The 18,874-nt window shown below is 33.5% G+C and overlaps 1 protein-coding gene across 4 annotated transcripts in view; it reads right to left on the reverse strand.

Annotated features, from left to right (window-relative positions):
- Nocte (no circadian temperature entrainment) overlaps positions 1-18,874 on the reverse strand; it is a 65,612-nt gene that overhangs the window by 32,728 nt on the left and 14,010 nt on the right. For all 4 annotated transcript variants that reach the window (XM_064055695.1, XM_064055694.1, XM_064055692.1 and 1 more), the window contains exons 4-6: positions 11,220-11,690; positions 10,823-11,040; positions 2,287-5,371 (exon numbers count right to left, since the gene is read on the reverse strand). In XM_064055695.1, coding sequence (XP_063911765.1) covers positions 2,287-5,371; positions 10,823-11,040; positions 11,220-11,690 — 3,774 coding nt within the window. The remainder of the gene's footprint in view (positions 1-2,286; positions 5,372-10,822; positions 11,041-11,219; positions 11,691-18,874) is intronic.

The following is an 18,874-nucleotide window of genomic DNA, read 5'->3' on the forward strand; positions in this document are numbered from 1 at the left end:
ATTTGTAATTTTTCTAGTTTTCATTTTAAATACAATGTATCTAATAATAATTATATTTTTTTTAAATTTTCACTTTGTCAATTTTACGATTTTAGAATTTTTCCATTTTCAATTTTTCACCGTGTCTATATTTGATTTTTCAGTTTTTCGATATTTCAGTATTGCAGTTTTTCGTCTTTACAATTTTATTTCTCGATTTTGCAATTTTTCGGTTTTTTAGTTTTGTCAATTTTTTCAGATTTTTTAGTTTTTAGATTTTTTAATTGGTCAATTTTTCAACTTTTCGAATAAAAAATGGAACAATTTTAAAATGAAAAATGAAAACGCGAAAAAATATAAAATGAAAACTGAAAAATCTAAAAACTAGAAATGAAAAATTGAAAAATCGAAAGATTAAAAGTTGGGAAACCTTCGAAAAGATGCAAAACCGAAAAAAAGAAATATAGAATCAAAATATTCACAATTAAAGAAATCAGATTTTCGAGAAATCCAAAAATTGCAAAATTGAATCACTTAAAAGTTGGAAAATCGAGGATCGAAAATTTGAAGAACTGATAAACGAAAAACTATAAAAACGAAGGAAGAAAAAAATAGATAAAAATAACATTGTGCTATTAAACATATAAGAAACTAAAAGTTTTATTACTATTAATTTTAAAACCATTATAACCCCACCAAAATGTGAGAAGGAATTTTTTTACTACACTGCGTTTCAAATAAAATGCACCACCTAGAAGGAGTAGGCGTAGAATGCTGAAATTTGGTGGAGAAGACTATTGCATATAGACAAACATTTGATTAAAATTTCAAAGAAAAAATAAAATGTCTAACACAAGAAATGTTAATAATGTGTTAAAATTACAAGTGCGCGAATACAAGACTGTATTCTTCTAGGCATGGTTAAAATGAGATGATCTATTGCCTGTCGGGGTATCTCATTCCAGGCATTTTGAATTTGTTGTAGCAATTCTTCCAAAGTCTTTGGAGGATGTGGTAAATTGCGCAGCCTTCTATGCATTACATCCTAAACATGTTCGATTGTTGATAAATCTGGTAATCGGGCAGGCCAGGGTAAGAAGTTGACGTTATTTTCTTTAAACACTCTTTAAGTTAATATGGCCACATGAGGCCACGCATTATCTTGTTGAAAAGATGTTCTTCGACGGTTCTAAAAGTAAGGAAAAAGAATTTGATTTAACACGTTATCGATGTAACGCCGGGCATTTAGCGTGCCTGGAATGAACACTAAGGGGGTACTTCAACAGATGTGTATACCACCCCATATCATTACTCCAGGTGTTAGAGCGATATGACGTCTCTGTACAAATTCCAGATTTTACTTTTGGCCTCGAGGCCTTCGAACACGTATGCGTCCATCAGAGTGCCACAAACAAAACCTAGACTCGTTTCTAAACATTATGACATTCCACTATTACAGCCATTGCTGCATGTCTTAGTACCGGCGAAGCCTGGTAGTTTTGTGTTCTTGTGGTAAGGGAAGTTTACAGTTTGGACCATAAGATCTCAAGCCAAAGGAACGAATTTGTTAGTAGATGGTACTCCTCGGATTCGGTGCCCAATTGCTGTCATCCAGTCTACCCAGACTGATCGTTACGGTTACCAAGGGTATTGAATAACACTTCTTCTTAGCAAATGATCTTCGCGTGCTTGGGTTACTCTGAAACGGTCGGTACCCCTGCGACGCATTTGTAGCTCTTCGTTGTTCCATTCTCGACTTGTTCTTAATATCGTAGAATGCGTTGGGCCTAGTATTCTGGTGTTTTCCCGAAATGGTAAACCAGCCTCATGCAACCCAATAATTCGGCCTCTTTCAATAGGTGTTATCTGTTGAAAATTACCTCGTGTGCAAACTCGTAGCATTTTTGCAAGCACAATAATGACAAATGTCAAGTCAAATTGCAAAAGAATCTTACTCAAGTGTCTTTAAAATATAATCAAAAAATTAATAAAAATCGAATAACACCCGGTATATTATCTAAACAAGTTGTAGTCTTTAGTTCAAATTTTAATCAAATGTTTGTCTATATGTAATAGTCTTCTCCACCAAATTTCAACATTCTACACCTACTCCTTCTAGATGGTGCATTTTATTTGAAACGCAGTGTATTTCTCTCAGACCCACCAGTGTATTGTTAACCGCTTAGAGGAGACAAGAGGAGCTACTCTGAACCGAAAATCCAGAAAGCGTAGTTCGAGTTTTATTTTTCGCAAGTTTTTCCGTCACCAAATCGAAACCAAGATCCCGACCAAACCCCCCACCTTTACCTTATCGTTGCTCGGGCTGTTGCTCTGGCTCGCCGCCTGCACGTGCTCCATCCCCTTGCAGCCGTCTCCGGCCACCCCCAGCACGTTCTCCGAGTCGATATTTCTCAGCGGCGTCCCCAGCGACTTGTCCCAGGCGTTCGAAAGCGGCGCGACCACACTCGACGGATCTTTCATACCGTAAACGTTTATATTTTGATTCACTTTGTTCATATCGTTCACATCACACATACTCTGCTGCTGCATCTGCGCTTTTTGCAGTCTATTGTTCTCGCGCTGCTTAGCGAACCTCGGAGCCAGTTTGCTCTGTCGCGGCCTTTCGAACTGATTCTTGTTCGTCTGCGGCAGGACCGGCGGCGGATTCACGGGCGTTGCCATCAGAGGCGGAATGTTCGAGATCTGCTGTTGCGTCAGCTGGGCAGTGGAAGCGTTAGTTTTGGGCTTGCGATCCGGCTTCCCTATATCCTTCTCGGACTTCGGGAGCACCTTGCTGGGTTTCTCGTCCGTGGGCTTCTGACGCTCTTTAACCGTCTTTTTACTCTTCACCTCCTGGAAGCCGTCCGAGTCGCCCTGCTGAGAGACCTTCTCGTCGCCGTCCTCCGGTTCCGTGTCCGTCTTATTTTTTAAAGATATGTCGGCGATGGCGTTACACAGACTGTTCTGGTCGACGGACTTGTCGTCTTTTTTTATTGCACGCAAAGCCCCGCTGGAGTTTTGTCTAGGAATGGGGTTGTCGCTCCTCGGAGGGTAGGGTTTCTTGTCGCCTGTCATCCGCGGGGGTGCGTTGTTACGTCTAGTCGAGTTCGAACTCGACGCACCCCGAGGTGGCGCGTTCGTCTTTAACTGCTGCCTCCTGGAGCTCTTATCCTTATCGTCGGAGTTGTCTGAGTTCGAATCCGCGTTTTCGTCGTCGCGTTTTCCGTCGGTCTTCGACTTCGACTTACCCCGTCTACTATCAGGCTTGCGCCCTTTGGGTTTATCGTCGCCCTTGGGTAGAGTGTCTTTTCGGGCGCTACCGATAATCCCCGCCGACAAAGCTTGTTGGTTCTGCTTAGCTTTATCCTCCGACGTTTCGGTCGTATTTTCGTCACTCGACATCTTCTTTTCCTTATCGTCGTGGTGACCAAACGGACTTTTCGCAGGTGGTGGACCATACCCATCAATCCTCTTACTCAGTCCACCCCTGCTTCTAAAGTTGCCACCCCCACGACCGTGCCTCGACGGCTCCCCCCTCGGAACGTAATTATCCCTCTTACTGTCCTGCTTATCCTTGTTCCTTTCCAAAGTCGACGACTTTTCGTGCTGCTTAATCTCCTTGTTCTTGTCGTCTTTATCGGACTTTTTCACCGTTTTCGGACTCTTCTGGGACGTCCCATCTGCCCCGACTTCGTCCATCGAGCCTTCGGAATCCGTCCCGTGAAAGTCGGTTTTTTGCGAACCCCCAGACCTCATACCCCGACTGGACTGTCTTTTGGGCCAGCCCGACCGGTGGTACTCATTGCCACCCCAACCCTTGTTCAAGGGGTAGTTCCTGTTCTTGTTGCCACGTTTGTCGTCCTTGTCTTTGAATTCCGAGTCCGACTTGTCCGACTTTTTCGAGTCGTCTTGCTTCGACGACGATTCTGTGTTTAAGGAGTTTTTGCATTTGTCGAAACCGTCAGAAAATTTATTTTCCATGTCGAGAGGGGTGGGTGGGAGGGCATCCGCCCAAGCCTTGCTCCCGGAGTCAGTCTGCTCCGGAACCGTACTTTCGTCACCCGCGGTCTCCTCCTGGATTTTTTCGTCCTTCTTTTCGACCTTCTTCTCCGGGATTTGGCCCCGTTTCAACTGAGTCAAGCCGCGCTTTTCGTTCCTCATGTCGTCGGCTTCTATCCGTTCCTTCGTGATCGGACCCGGGACTTGTCTGCGATCTTCCCGTCCGTGGTCCCGGCGCTTCTCCTCGTAGGGCGGGTCGAACATAGCGTCCGCCCACGAGCCGATGTGATCCCTAGGTTCGGAATCCCGTGCCGAATCTCTCGATTGTCGCGAATCTCGCGACGCCCTCGAGTCCCTACTGTCCGGTCTCTGCGGCCTCTCGTGCCTCTCCTTATCCCTCCTGTCGCTGTGCCAATCCTCGTGGTCCTTCCTCTTATCCTCGTCCTTGTTCTTCCTGTTGTAGTCGTACTCCTGGTGTCTGTAGTCGTGCGAGTCGTCGAACCCTCTTTCTTGCCCCTTGTGCGACCTGTGACTATCCTCCGAGCTCTGTCTCTTGTAGTCGCGTCGCTCCTCCTCGCCGTCCCTATCCGGACTGTCGTGCCGCTTCGCCACGCCCTGACCCCAGCGACCGTCCCCGAAGCCGTAATGCATCTGACTCTGCATCCCCGGGCCCGTGTTGTTCCTCTGCTTCTGGAACCGCGGCGGCAGCTGGCTCTGGAAGTGTCGCGAGAAGCTCGGGCCGTTCTGGTCGCGCACGTCGCGCTCCCGATCGCCCCCTTTCACGTGCTTCCTCGGCGTGAAGTTCTTGCCTTCGATCTGGGTGAGTTGTCGAAAGGCGCTCGACGAGCCAGAGGTTTTCTCCTCGGCGCCGCTGCTGTCGTTGGGCGTGCGCGAGCGGCTGTCTCTGTCGCGCTCTTTCTCGCGCTGGAAATCCGGGAGCGGGATGTCGGCGGGCACGATGGGCTTCGGCGGCACCACCGACGGGCTTATGGTACCCACGCCCTCCTCTTCGCGGTTGCGCTTGCTCATTTTTTCCTCCAGCTCCATGAGCTTCTTGGCGGCGCCTTGTTTGGTCGCCTCGTTGAAGCGCTTCTCTTCCTCTTCTTTGCGTTGTTTGGCTCGTTGAACGGTCAGCTCGAGGTCCTTGTTGTGTTGGCGGCGTTGCTTCCAGAGCTCCTCGTCCGAAGATCGCTGGCGGTTGGGGTTGGTCAGGTTGCTGTTCCAGTTGCGCGATTGAGATTCGTTCGGGTGAGGTTCGGGTTTGTCGTGGTCTTTCGGTTGAGGCGCGGCGGCGGGAGCGGGCGCGGTCGTCGTCGAGGCGGCGGCGGGTTTTGCTTCTTTCTTTGTAGGTTTGTCCGTGGTCGATTCGTCGTCGCTGAACGCCAGTTTTTGGCTGCGAACAAAAAGGATTTATAAATATCGTGATTTAAAAAAAAAATGTACAAAAAATCATCTCTGATGTTAAATTATCTAGTTCTTAGGTCTGAGAAAACAGTGGGAAAAAAATTGGTCGAAAGTTACTTTTTACGTTTTCGTTTTCTGACAACCTCTATAAAATAAACACCAGTGGCGTAAATAATACTTGGGCAGCTTTTTTTATTTCAATTTTTCATTTCTCAATTTTTTTATTCTTTCCTTTTTCATTTCTTCAAATTTTCGATTTTTGTTTCGGTTCTTTATCTGCTTCTTCTTACATTTTTGTTTATTTCAATTTCTGGTTTCTTCAATTTTTCAAAATCTTCGAGTTTTCATTTTTTGGATTTTCCAACTTTGGGATGTTTTAATTTTTAGATTTTGCAATTTCTAGTTTGCACTTTCACGAGTTTCTAATTTTTCTTTCGGGTTTTCAAAATTCTGATTTTATAATATTTTTTTCCAATTGTAAATTTTTCCATGTTTTTCAATTATTGGATTTTGAAACTTTTTCATATATGAATTATTTTTTTTTTAATTTTTCAACTTTTCATTTTTTTTGTTTCTTCAATTTTACGAAATGCAACTCAGCAAGTTTCCACATTCAAATTTTTAATTTTTCAATTTTTCGATTGGTAATTTTTCATTTTGGTTTTTTATTACCTTTATTTTTTCAATTTTTCGGTTCTTGAATGTTCTGATTTCACGATTTTCTTTTAAATATAAAATTTTTTAATTTTTAGATTTGGAATTTTTCAGTTTCATGGTTTTTCAATTTTTCGCTTCTTCAATTTTTCTAATTTTCATTTTAAACATTCACAAACATTTTTTAAATTTTCACTTTTCAATTTTACGATTTTTCCAATTTTCCGGTTTGCAATTCTTAATTTTTTTTTGTTTCTTCAATTTTACGACGTGCAATTCAGCAAGTTTCAAATTTTTCAGCTTTTCGATTTTCCAATTTTTGGATGCTTCAATTTTTGGATTTTGCAATTTTTCGTTTCGGTTTTTCAATTTCTTTATTTTTTCAATTTTTCAGTTCTTCAATATTCTGATTTTTCAACTTTTTTTCGATGTAAAATTTTTCAATTTTTAGATTTGCAATTTTTCGTTTTCAAATTTTTCAATTTTTCGATTCCCCACTTTCGGATGTTTTAATTTTTAGATTTCACAATGTTTCGTGTCTACAATTTTTTGTTTAGCAATTTTTCGTTTGGGTTTTTTATTCGCTTTATTTTTCAATTTTTTGGTTCTTCAATATTTTGATTTTATAATTTTCTTTCAATGTGAAATTTTTCAATTTTTGGATTATTCAAGTTTTAAATTTTTCTTTTTTTTTCAATTTTAGATTTGTCAGTTTCTCGATTTTTCGTTTCTTCAATTTTTGATTTGTATTTTTTCTAATTTTCATTTTAAATATATTATAATCATAATTTTAAAAATTTTCACTTTTTCGATTTTTCAACTTTACAGTTTTGACAATATATATATTAAGTAAGTTTTTTAAGTATGTAAGTAAGTTTTTTTTTCATAATTTTTCGATTTAAAATTTTTTTGGAGTTTTTCAATTTTTCAATTAGATTCGTTTTTAGTTTCCTATTTTTTGATTCTTAAATTTTTTTCGATTTTTATGTTTCTCGATTGCTTCAATGTTTCCGTTTCGGTTTTTTATTTTAGTCATTTTTTCAATTTTTCGGTTCTTCAATGTTCTGATTTCACAATTTCCCTTTTAATTTAAAATTTTTGAATTTTGAGACTTGCAATTTTTCAGTTTTCAATTTTTTAACTTCTAGATTTCTTAATTCGTTGTTTTTTCAATTTTAGATTTTTTTAGTTTCATGATTTTTCAATGTTTCGCTTGTCCAATTTTTCTAGTTTTCATTTTAAACATTCAGAAACATTTTTAAAATTTTTCACTTTCTAATTTTACGATTTTTTCCATGTTTCAACTACAATTTTTCGGTTTTTTAATTTTTTTTTTTTTGTTTTAATTTCACGACATGCAATTCAGCAAGTTTTCATTTTCAAATTTTTCAACTTTTCAATTTCCCAATTTTTGGATGCTTCAATTTTTGGATTTTGCAATTTTTCAATTTGCAATTTCACGAGTTTTCAACTGTTAATTTTTCAATTTTTCGATTAGCAATTTTTTCTTTCGGTTTTTCAGTTTCTTTATTTTTTCAATTTTTTGGTTCTTCAATGTTCCGATTTTACAACTATCTTTTCAATGTAAAATTTTTCAATTTCCCCACTTTGGATGTTTCAATTTTTAGATTTCACAATGTTTCATGTCTTCAATTTTTTGTTTGGGTTTTGTATTAGCTTTATTTTTTCATTTTTTGGATCTTCAATGCTTCCATTTTATAATTTTCTTTCAATGTGAAATTTTTCAATTATTATATTTCGACTTTTTCGTTTCTTCGATTTTTGATTTGTATTTTTTCTAATTTCCATTTTAAATGTGTTATAATTATAATTTTAGAAATTTTCACTTTTTGAATTACTCGATTTTCCATACTCGATTTTCCAATTTTTCGATTTCTCCTTATTTAATTTTTCAATTTTTCAATGCAGCAGTTTTTCAACTTTACAATTTGGCAACATATAATTTTTCAACTAATTTTTTTTTGGGTTTTCAATTTTTCAATTCGATCTGTTTTTGTTTCCAATTTTTTTATTCTTAATTTTTTTTTAGACTTTTAAGTTTCTCGATTGCTTCAATGTTTTCGTTTCGGTTTATTTTCTGAAAGTTTTTCAATTTTTCGGTTCTTCAATGTCCTGATTTTATAATTTTCTTTCAACGTGAAATTTTTCAATTTTTGGATTTTTCAACTTTAAAAAAATTTTTTTTTAATTTTAGATTTTTCAATTTATCGATTTTTCAACTTTTCGTTTCTTCAATTTTTGTATTGCATTTTTTCTAGTTTTCATTTTAAATATGTAATAATAAACAAAAATTCAATTTTTTCATTTATCCGATTTTTTAATTTTTCAATTTCTCCATATTTGATTTTTCAATTTTTCCATTTTTCAATATTACAGTTTTTCGATTTTACAATTTTAACGATTCCATAATTTTTCGATTTTAAAATTTTTGAGATGTCCAAATTTTCGATTCGGTTCGTTTTTTCTTTCCTATTTTTCGTTTCATTAAATTTTTTCGATTTTAAAGTTTCTTAATTTTTAATTTTTAGTGTTTCAACTTTTCGTAATTTCTTTTTTCTATTTTTCAATTTATCCCGATTTTTGAACTTTTTTAATAAAAAAAATGGAAAATTGTAAAATTGAAAATCTTAAAAATCGAAAAAGTGCAAAATCGAAATATTGGAAATTAAAGAAATCAAAAAATCGGATAATTGAAAAATTCAAAAATTTAAAAATTGGAAAACCGAGGAATTGAAAAATAAAAGATTAAAAATTTGAAAAATCGAATAAACGAAACATTATAAAACCGACAGAAACATCGAAAAAATAAAAGAAATGAAAAATTGTGATAAAATCGAGAAAATGAAAATTAAAAAAATTGGGAAAATGAAAAATACAAATCACGAACTTGAAAATTGAGGACACGAAAAATTGAAAAAGGGAAAAATTAATGAAAATGAGACAACGAAAAATTGTCGTCTAAAATAGAGAAAATGTAAAATAAAAATCAAGAACTTGAAAAATTGAGGAAACGAAAAATTGGAAAATCGAAAAATTAAAAATTGAGAAACTCAAAAATTACAAATCGAAAAACTGATGAAACGAACAATTGAAAACTGTGGAAGTCGAGAAACTGAAAAAATTAAAGTTGAAAAAACGAAAAATTATGAAAATGAAAAAATTGAAAAATTAAAGGAAATGAAAAAACGATAAACATATAATATCGAGAAAATGAAAACTAAAAAATCGGGAAAATAAAAACTAAAAATGTGGGAGTTGAAAAATTCAACAAACGAAAAATTAAAACATCCAAACATTAAAAATTGAGAAACTGAAAAATCTAAAAATGAAAAATCATAATATCGAAAAACGAAAAAATGTGAAACCGAAACATTGAAAAAGGAAAAAGTGACATAAAATCGAGAAAATGACAATTAAAAAAATCGGAAAAATGAAAAATAACTTCAAAAATGGAGGAAACGAAAAATTGAAAAATCGAAAAATTAAAAATTGAGAAGCTAAAAAATTACAAATCGAAAAAATGAAAAAACGAAAAATTGAAAACTGTGAAGTCCAGAAATTGAAAAAGTAAAAGTTGAAAAAACTAAAAATTTAATTATAAACCGAAAAATGAAAAATTGAGAAACTGAAACATTGAAAAATGGAAAAAATTGAAAAAATTAAAAGAAATGGAAAAATACATATAATATATAGGTATAGTTCTCCAATTTTTCGATTGGATTAGTTTTTTGTTTTTAATTTTTTGATCCTTAAAATTTGTTCGATTTTTAAGTTTCTCGATTTTTTGAATGCCTCAATTTTTCGTTTCTTCAGTTCTTTCATTTTCCACGTTTTTCGTTTTTTAATTTTTAATTCTTCGACTTTCTGAATAAAAAAAATGAAAAAATCGCAAATCGAACGAAAACTTCGAAAAAGCTAAAAATTGGAAATCAAGAACTTGAAAAATTGAAGAAAATAAAAATTAAAAATTGGGAAACTTCAACCAAAAAGTGCAAAATCGAAATATTTAAAATTACAGAAATAGGAAATTTTGATTATTGGAAATAAAAAATTGTAAAATATAAAAATTTAAAAATAGAGGAATTGAAAAATCAAAGACTGAAAATTTGAAAAATTGAATAAACGAAAAATCATAAAATCGAAACAATGAAAAAATAAAGGAAATGAAAAAACGACAAATTGAGATAAAAATGGAGAAAATGGAAATTACATAATCGGACAAAGGAAAAATAAAAAACAAGACCTTGAAAAATTGAGGAAACGAAAAACTGATTATCAAAAATTGTAACATCAAAAAATTGCAAAATTGAAAAACTACAAATCGAAAAATTGAAGACATGAAAAACTGAAAAATGTGGAAGTTGAGATATTGAAAGAATTAAAGTTAAAATAACGAAAAATTGTGAAATAAAAAAATCCAGATTTTTCGAAAATTATAAGATTTGATTTTGATTTATTTTTTATAATAACCCTTAAAATTAAAATAAAGATGTATATGTATGAATATATATCTAGGGTAGAAACTCAACACGGATTCATAAATCACAAGTACAGGAGTACCTTTTTTTTTTAATTTAAATAACATTTACTAATGAAAAATTTGGGACGACGTCATCCCATTGTGGGTGGGGATGGTTAGCCAAATTTTGTTAGGAAGTAATAAAATTGAATAAAATGGCTTCAATTTGTTCATAATCTACGTAAATTAACTGTAATTTTTATTTAAATAAAATATTATTGTTGTACGACAAACGACTAAACTCACTTGTAATCGATATCATCATGACAGGTCCAACCCATGTCTTTGTCAATTTCATCCATGCGACTTAATTCTTCTTCCTTGATGATCGGTCTCGGGGTGATTTCGTCCGGATCCACCAATCGCGGTGGCGGACGATTTTCGGGCCGATTTCGTCCGTTCATCGGAGGAGGAGTTTGAGTAGGAGCACCGGTTCCACCCGTAGCGAAGCTACCTTTGTACATCTGCAACAAAAAATTGTATTAAAAATAGCAAAAGTTCACACCAGAGGTCACTCAAGTCAAGTCATTTCCGGAACAAACAAAAATCGAACAATATACACCCGAAGAGCTCGCGCAGCGAGCGAGCCGTGCACGCTCGTCACAATACATACATATAGAGATTATATCAATGCGACACTTACAAAAGTTGGCATGACCGCACGAAATTGCGGCGGCAGCGGTTGCTGAGGCAGGCCGACCTGGGCCGCTAGCTGTGGTGGGGCACCCAAGGGGACCGAGCTGCTCCTTGGGGGACCTTCGGCGCCCGGCCGCGACCCACCCTGTATCCATGAGCCCTCCGTCTGCGGGCGCAGACTTAGCCCTGGCGTGTACTGAGCATCGGAACCAGTACGTGTGGGGCCGCCATCGCCAACGGACAAGCTGGGGAACTCGTGCTGGAACTGGGGACTCTGATACAGTGGCGGATGTGCGGAATCCGGACCGCTCATGACGGCGCTCCATGACTTGTCGGTGGTAGCAGGCGTAGCAGAAGGTGGTGCGTGTTTGTTCGGCGGTGGTATTGTTGTGGTCACCGGAAGGGCAATTGCAGCTTGATGAGAACTCAACTGGGGGGAAGGTTGACTGTTTGGAGTTGAAGCTGTTGTAGTTGTTGTCTGCGAATTTCAAGACATGGGTTTACGTTACTGCACGAGCTCGAATAGACCTTTTGAGGTTTTTATATAAGTAGTATGAAAAAACAAGGGACGGTTTAAAATCTCATCGAGGGTGGATTCGACGAACGAATCCTTACTGTGGGATCAGTGTAGGTGTGCGTGACGTCATTGCAAACTCGGCTGAATTTCCACGGGTTCATTAAAAAAATATGTATCTAAAAATAATTATGAAATTCCAAAAAAAGCGACAAAGATTCTACGTCACGCTTAAAACCCTTCAAACTGCAAATTTTCGTTTTCACAAATTCGAAATCTCTCCTTTTTTAACTTAATTCACTCAAACCTGAAACTTGAAGTATAAAAATTTTTCATATAAATGACGATTCTATCAACCCAACTTTCTTTTCTTAAATAATTAAGTTAGAAAACATTATACAATTTGATACAATCCGAATTTTATTTTTCTTATAAGTTATGAGTTAAAATGATGCTGAGTATGTTTTGAGTTTTTCAGAATAAAATTTTGTGTGACGTCAATTTTTTAGCAAGGACAAAAAAAAAGACAAAAAGCAACAAGAAAAACGACCAAATAATGCAACAAATAAACTGCACCAATAGAATTGCCAAAAAACAGTGGAAAAAAAAAATGTCAAAAAGAACACCAAAAAAATGGCAATAAAAAATTGGTCTAAAGAGTTTAGACAGTACTTCCCTCGCTGTCGGAAACTTGACGACTGCATGGTTATTGTGTTTTTTTCTCATTACATTTTTGTAGTGGGAATTTAAAAAAAATTGCGATGACGTCATCAACATTTTTGCAAGGACACGTATATCAGTTGGGATAGATGTAGTGTAATACTAAGAATAAAATTATTGTATTCCCAAATTTTCGGGAAAATGAATTGGGTCGTTTTGAATATTGATTTGTAATAATCAATAAAATAACGAAACAATTTACTCACGTATACGTATCAGAGGCAACTGAAAATCGTGTATGTATAAACATTCTTAATTTAAGACGACAGGCGTAACAGCATACGTGAGAGTCAAACAGAGAAACTGTAAACAAAACGACCATCGGTTTTCTTGCTTCGACTTCCGCTTATTATATAAAACATTGGGTTTTATTTTAATTCTTGACGGTGAAATTCACAATTGGTTGATTATAAACATGTCTATTTCACATTCGCGGAACCAAGTGATCGCATAAAACAAATGCAGGTCTGTAATGTTAAAGTCGATGTAAATAAGCGATGCTACCCTTATGTTTCAACCGAGTTTTTCCTTTAACAAATTTTGTGTCTACCAAATTGGGTTGGTTGGGGTGTAATACTGATAATAAGTGTTGCCTTTAATTTAATCAATAAAATAAATTGACTTCATTAATTTTTTTGAGCCACCTCTTAAGAAAATCTAAAAAATATGAATGGAATGATAAATCACAAGTACAAACTCATCATATTTTTTGCATCTTCGATAGGATTTATTCAGCAAAATTTAAGGGTGACGTCATCAATTTTTTTTAGGAGGGATGAACAAATACATTTTGAACAAAAGTTTACCATGCTTATAATAACTTTAAAATATTCCCAAGATTTCAAACATTCGGTTTTGTAATTCCTGATTAAATCGATAAAATAAATTCACGCCTTCATTAATTTTTTTGAGTCACCCTGCATATGCAAATCCAAAAATATGAATGGAATGATAAATCACAAGTACAGACTCATCATATTTTGTACATTTTAGATACGATTTATTCGGCAAACTTTTGAGCTGACGTCATCAGTTTTTTGTAGAAGATAACCAAATATATTTTGACTAAAAATTTATTATGCTCTTTATAACCTTAAAACATCTGCAAGATTTCAAAGCATTCAGTTTTGTAGTTCCTGATTAAATCAATAAAATAAATTTACGCATTCATTAATTTTTTTGAGTCACCCTGTATATGCAAATCGAAAAAATTTGAATGAAATGATAAATCACAAGAAGAGACTCACCATATTTTGTACATTTTAGATAGGATTTATTCAGCAAAATTTTGTGGTGACGTCATAAATTTTTTAGGGGGGACGACCAAATACGTTTTGATCAAAAATTTACCATGCTTATGATAATTTTAAAATATCTTCAAGATTTCGAAGCATTCGGTTTTGTAGTTCCTGAGTAAATCAGTAAAATAAATTTACGCATTCATTTATTTTCTTGAATCACCCTGTATATGCAAATCCAAAAAATATGAATGGAGTGATAGATCACAAGTACAGACTGATCATATTTTGTACATTTTAGATATGATTTATTCGGCAAATTTTCGAGCTGACGTCATCAAGTTTTTGGAGAGGATAAGCAAATATATTTTGACTAAACATTTATTATGCTCTTTATAACCTTAAAACATGTGCAAGATGTCAGAGCATTCCGTTTTGTAGTTCCTGATTAAATCAATAAAATATATTTACGCATTCATTAATTTTTCTGAGTCACTCTTTATATGCAAATCCAAAAAATATGAATGGAGTGATAAATGACAAGTACAGACTCATCATATTTTGTACATTTTAGATATGATTTATTCGGCAAACTTTCGAGCTGACGTCATCAAGTTTTTGGAGGGGATAAGCAAATATATTTTGACTAAACATTTATTATGCTCTTTATGACCTTAAAACATCTGCAAGATTTCAGAACATTCGGTTTTGTAGTTCCTGATTAAATCAATAAAATATATTTACGCATTCATTAATTTTTTTGAGTCACCCTGTATATGCAAATCCAAAAAATATGAATGGAGTGATAGATCACAAGTACAGATTCATCATATTTTGTACATTTTAGATATGATTTATTCCACAAACTTTTGAGCTGACGTCATCAAGTTTTTGGAGGGGATAAGCAAATATTTTTTGACCAAAGATTTATGATGCTCTTTATAGCCTTAAAACATCTGCAACATTTCAAAGCATTCTGGTTAGCAGATTAAAAATTAAATTTCAAAATGTTGTTTTATAATTTTGATTTTTTTTCCAAAAATCTGGACGTTTCGGGTGAAATGTCGATTCAGAGTTGTAAACTACATGTGTAGGACTATGTTATTTTATACAATTGAAAACCCATTTACTATGTACAATTTTGAAGTGACGTCATCGCTTTAGTGGTGGGGATGATTCGACAAATTTTGGTTAGCGTTTTACCATCTACATGATATTCTTAATATAAGTACAAAATTTCACAACAATCGGTCGAGTACTTTCGGAGATTATCTGTCTAATAAAAATCCGGGACGGCAGACGGACAGACGGACGGACAGACGGACGGACGGACGGACAGACGGACAGACGGACAGAAATGGGACAAACGTCGAAGATAAAAAATTAAGGGTGCACTAATAAACCACACAGAAGTATGTGATTTTATTTAAATTTAAGTAGGATTTATTTTACGAAAAAAAGATTAAAAAAAAAAGTAATAAAAATATGGTCACAAAAAACGTCAGAAGTCTGTAAAACCTCGCTAGAAAAAATGGCCACAAAAATTGGCAGTGCCAAAACAAAACAAAAAAAAAATAATAAAACAGAAGACAAAAAACCACAAAAAACGGCAAAAAAACACCACAAAAATTTGAAAAAAAAAAGAAAAATCGACCGCACAGAGGACGGTAAAAAATGGGGTCAAAAAAAGGATAATAATAAAAGAAAGAAAAAAATGCAAGAAAAAAAAATGCGACCGAAAAAAAGGCGATAAACGGTGACTGGAAAAAGGAACAAAAAAAGCCACCAAAAAAAAAGGCGAGGAAAACAGCCACAAAAAAATGTCGAAGGTTATTTCAACAGAACTTCCCTCGCCTCTGAAGTGCCCTCAAATAAATCCCACTTTTTCGAAAAGTTATATTTTTTTTGCAATTTTTGTTTTCTGATACCACAACTTTTTTGACTTGAATTTTTCAGTTCTTCAATCTCCCAATTTTTTGTTCCTTGATTTTGTCGATTTCAAATTTTTCCTAATTTTCAACTTTTGAATTTTTCAATTTATAGATTTTGCAACTTTTCGAATTGAATTTCTCGGGTTACCAATTTGTAATTTTTCGTTTCAGTTTTTTATTTTCTTTATTTTTACAATTTTTCAATGTTCCGATTTTATAATTTGTTGTTTTTTCAATTTCACTTTTTTTCAATTTTCCATTTGCAATTCTTCAATTTTTTGTTTTTCTTTTCTACGATTTTTCGATGTCTCTTCGAGTTTTCAGTTTTAATAAATTTTCCAGTTTTCCGATTTTCCAACTTTCGGACGTTTCAATTTTTAGATTTGACATTTCACGAGTTTTGAATGTTTAATTTTTAATTTTTCAGATTTTCATTTCTTCAGTTTTTCGAGAAAAACGAGAAAGTAGAATTTATCTAAGTAGCTTATGTACATTAAAAAAAAAACAAGATTACGTAAAACTTTATATATTTAAAATAATAATAATATGTAATAACTTAGCTTGCACTCTGGAAGTACAAAAGGACCAAAAAGCGGAAAAACGGAGGTGAAAAAGGGGGACCAGAAGGGCACCCAAAAAAAGGCGGTAAAAGAGGAGACAAAAATTCGAATCGATTAGTTTTGTTTCCAATTTTTTGATTCTTAAATTTCTTCAGTTCTTTGATTTTCCACATTTTTAATTTTGCTATCTTTGTTTCTTTATATTTTTGAATTTTTTCCCATTTTTGGTTTTTCTTTTTTAGTTTTTCAATTGTTCAACTTTCTGAATAAAAAAATGGAAGAACCGCAAAATCACAAAATTGTAAATTTTAAAAATCAAAAATGAAAAACGTACACGTCCAGAATGAAAACTTTGAAAAATCTAAAAATTGGAAATCAAGATCTTGAAAAATTGAATAAAAGAAAAATAAAAAACTGAGAAAGTAAAAAATCCAAAAAGTGTAAAATCGAAATATTTAAATTCACAGAAATAGGAAAATCGAGGAACTGAAAAATCAAAGATTGAAAATTTGAATAACCGAAAAATTATAAAATCCAAATAAACATTGAAACAATAAAGAAAATGAATAAACGAAAAATTGTGATAAAAATGGAGAAAATGAATAAACAATTCATCACAATTGAGAAGGGGTGGGTGGGCGGGCTTATATTTGTTCCATTTTTCTTAATATACGAAGTCTTTTTTTCCCAACAAGAAACTGAAAACGTGTTAACTATCCTGTTGTTGAAAGAAAACTTTATATATTTAAAAATAATAATAATAATAACTTAGTTTACACTCGGGAAGTACAAAAGGACCAAAAAGCGAAAAAACGGAGGTAAAAAAGGGGGACCAAAAGGGCACTCAAAAAGACGGTAAAAGAGGAGACAAAAAAGCAAAGAAAGGGTCTAGACGACAAAAACAGCGATATATAATTTATAACATAATTTTTGGATTTAAAAATTTTTTGGGTTTTCCAATTCTACGAATCGATTAGTTTTGTTTCCAATTTTTTGATTCTTAAATTTCTTCAGTTCTTTGATTTTCCACTTTTTTGATTTTGCTATCTTTATTTTTTCGATTTTTGAATTTTTTCCCATTTTTAATTTTTCTTTTTTTTACTTTTTCAATTGTTCAACTTTCTGAATAAAAAAATGGAAGAAACGCAAAATCGCAAAATTGTAAATTTTAAAAATCAAAAATGAAAAACGTAAACGTCCAGAATGAAAACTTTGAAAAATCTAAAGATTGGAAATCAAGACATTGAAAAATTGAATCAAAGAAAATAAAAAATTGAGAAAGTAAAAAATCCAAAAACTGTAAAATCGAAATATTTAAACTCACAGAAATAGGAAAATCGAGGAACTGAAAAATCAAAGATTGAAAATTTGAATAAACGAAAAATTATAAAATCCAAATAAACATTGAAACAATAAAGAAAATGAATAAACGAAAAATTGTGATAAAAATGGAGAAAATAAATAAAAAATTCATCACATTGAGAAGGGGTGGGTGCGCGGGGCTTATATTTTGTCCATTTTTCTTAATATACAAAGTGTTTTTTTCCCAACAAGAAACTGAAAACGTGTTAACTATCCTGTTGTTGAAAGAAAACTTTATATATTCAAAAATAATAATAATAATAACTCAGTTTACACTCACTCGGGAAGTATAAAAGGACCAAAAAGCGGAAAAACGGAGGTAAAAAAAGGGAGGACCAAAAGGGCACTCAAAAAGACGGTAAAAGAGGAGACAAAAAAGCAAAGAAAAGGTCTAGACGACAAAAACAGCGATATATAATTTATAACATAATTTTTACATTTAAAAATTTTTTGGGTTTTCCAATTTTTCGATTCGATTAGTTTTGTTTTCAATTTTTTGATTCTTAAATTTCTTCAGTTCTTTGATTTTCCACTTTTTTAATTTTGCTATCTTTATTTTTTCCATTTTTGAATTTTTTCCCATTTTTGGTTTTTCTTTGTTTAGTTTTTCAATTGTTCAATTTTCTGAATAAAAAATGGAAGAACCGCAAAATCGCAAAATTGTAAATTTTAAAAAATGAAAAATGAAAAACGAAAACGTATAGAATGAAAACTTTGAAAAATCTAAAAATTGGAAATCAAGATCTTGAAAAATTGAATAAAAGAAAAATTAAAAATTGAGAAAGTAAAAAATCCAAAAAATGTAAAATCGAAATATTTAAAATCACATAAATAGGAAATTCGAGAAATTGAAAAATCAAAGATTGAAAATTTGAATAAACGAAAAATTATAAAATCCAAACAAACATTGAAACAATAAAGAAAATGAATAAACGAAAAATTGTGACAAAAATGGAGAAAATGAATAAAAAATTCATCACAATTGAGAAGGGGTGGGTGGGCGGGGCTTATATTTTGTCCATTTTTCTTAATATACGAAGTGTTTTTTCCCAACAAGAAACTGAAAACGTGTTAACTATCCTGTTGTTGAAAGAAAACTTGATATATTTAAAAATAATAATAATAATAACTCAGTTTACACTCGGGAAGTACAAAAGGTCCAAAAAGCGGAAAAACGGAGGTAAAAAAAAGGGGGACCAAAAGGGCACTCAAAAAGACGGTAAAAGAGGAGACAAAAAAGTAAAGAAAGGGTCTAGACGACAAAAGCAGCGATATATAATTTATAACATAATTTTTAGATTTAAAATTTTTTTGGGTTTTCCAATTTTTCGAATCGA

Source organism: Zophobas morio, unplaced genomic scaffold (genome assembly GCF_036711695.1).
Source record: "Zophobas morio isolate AGI-343-1 ecotype UQ-CSIRO unplaced genomic scaffold, CSIRO_AGI_Zmor_V1 ptg000014l, whole genome shotgun sequence".
Lineage (NCBI taxonomy): Eukaryota > Metazoa > Arthropoda > Insecta > Coleoptera > Tenebrionidae > Zophobas > Zophobas morio.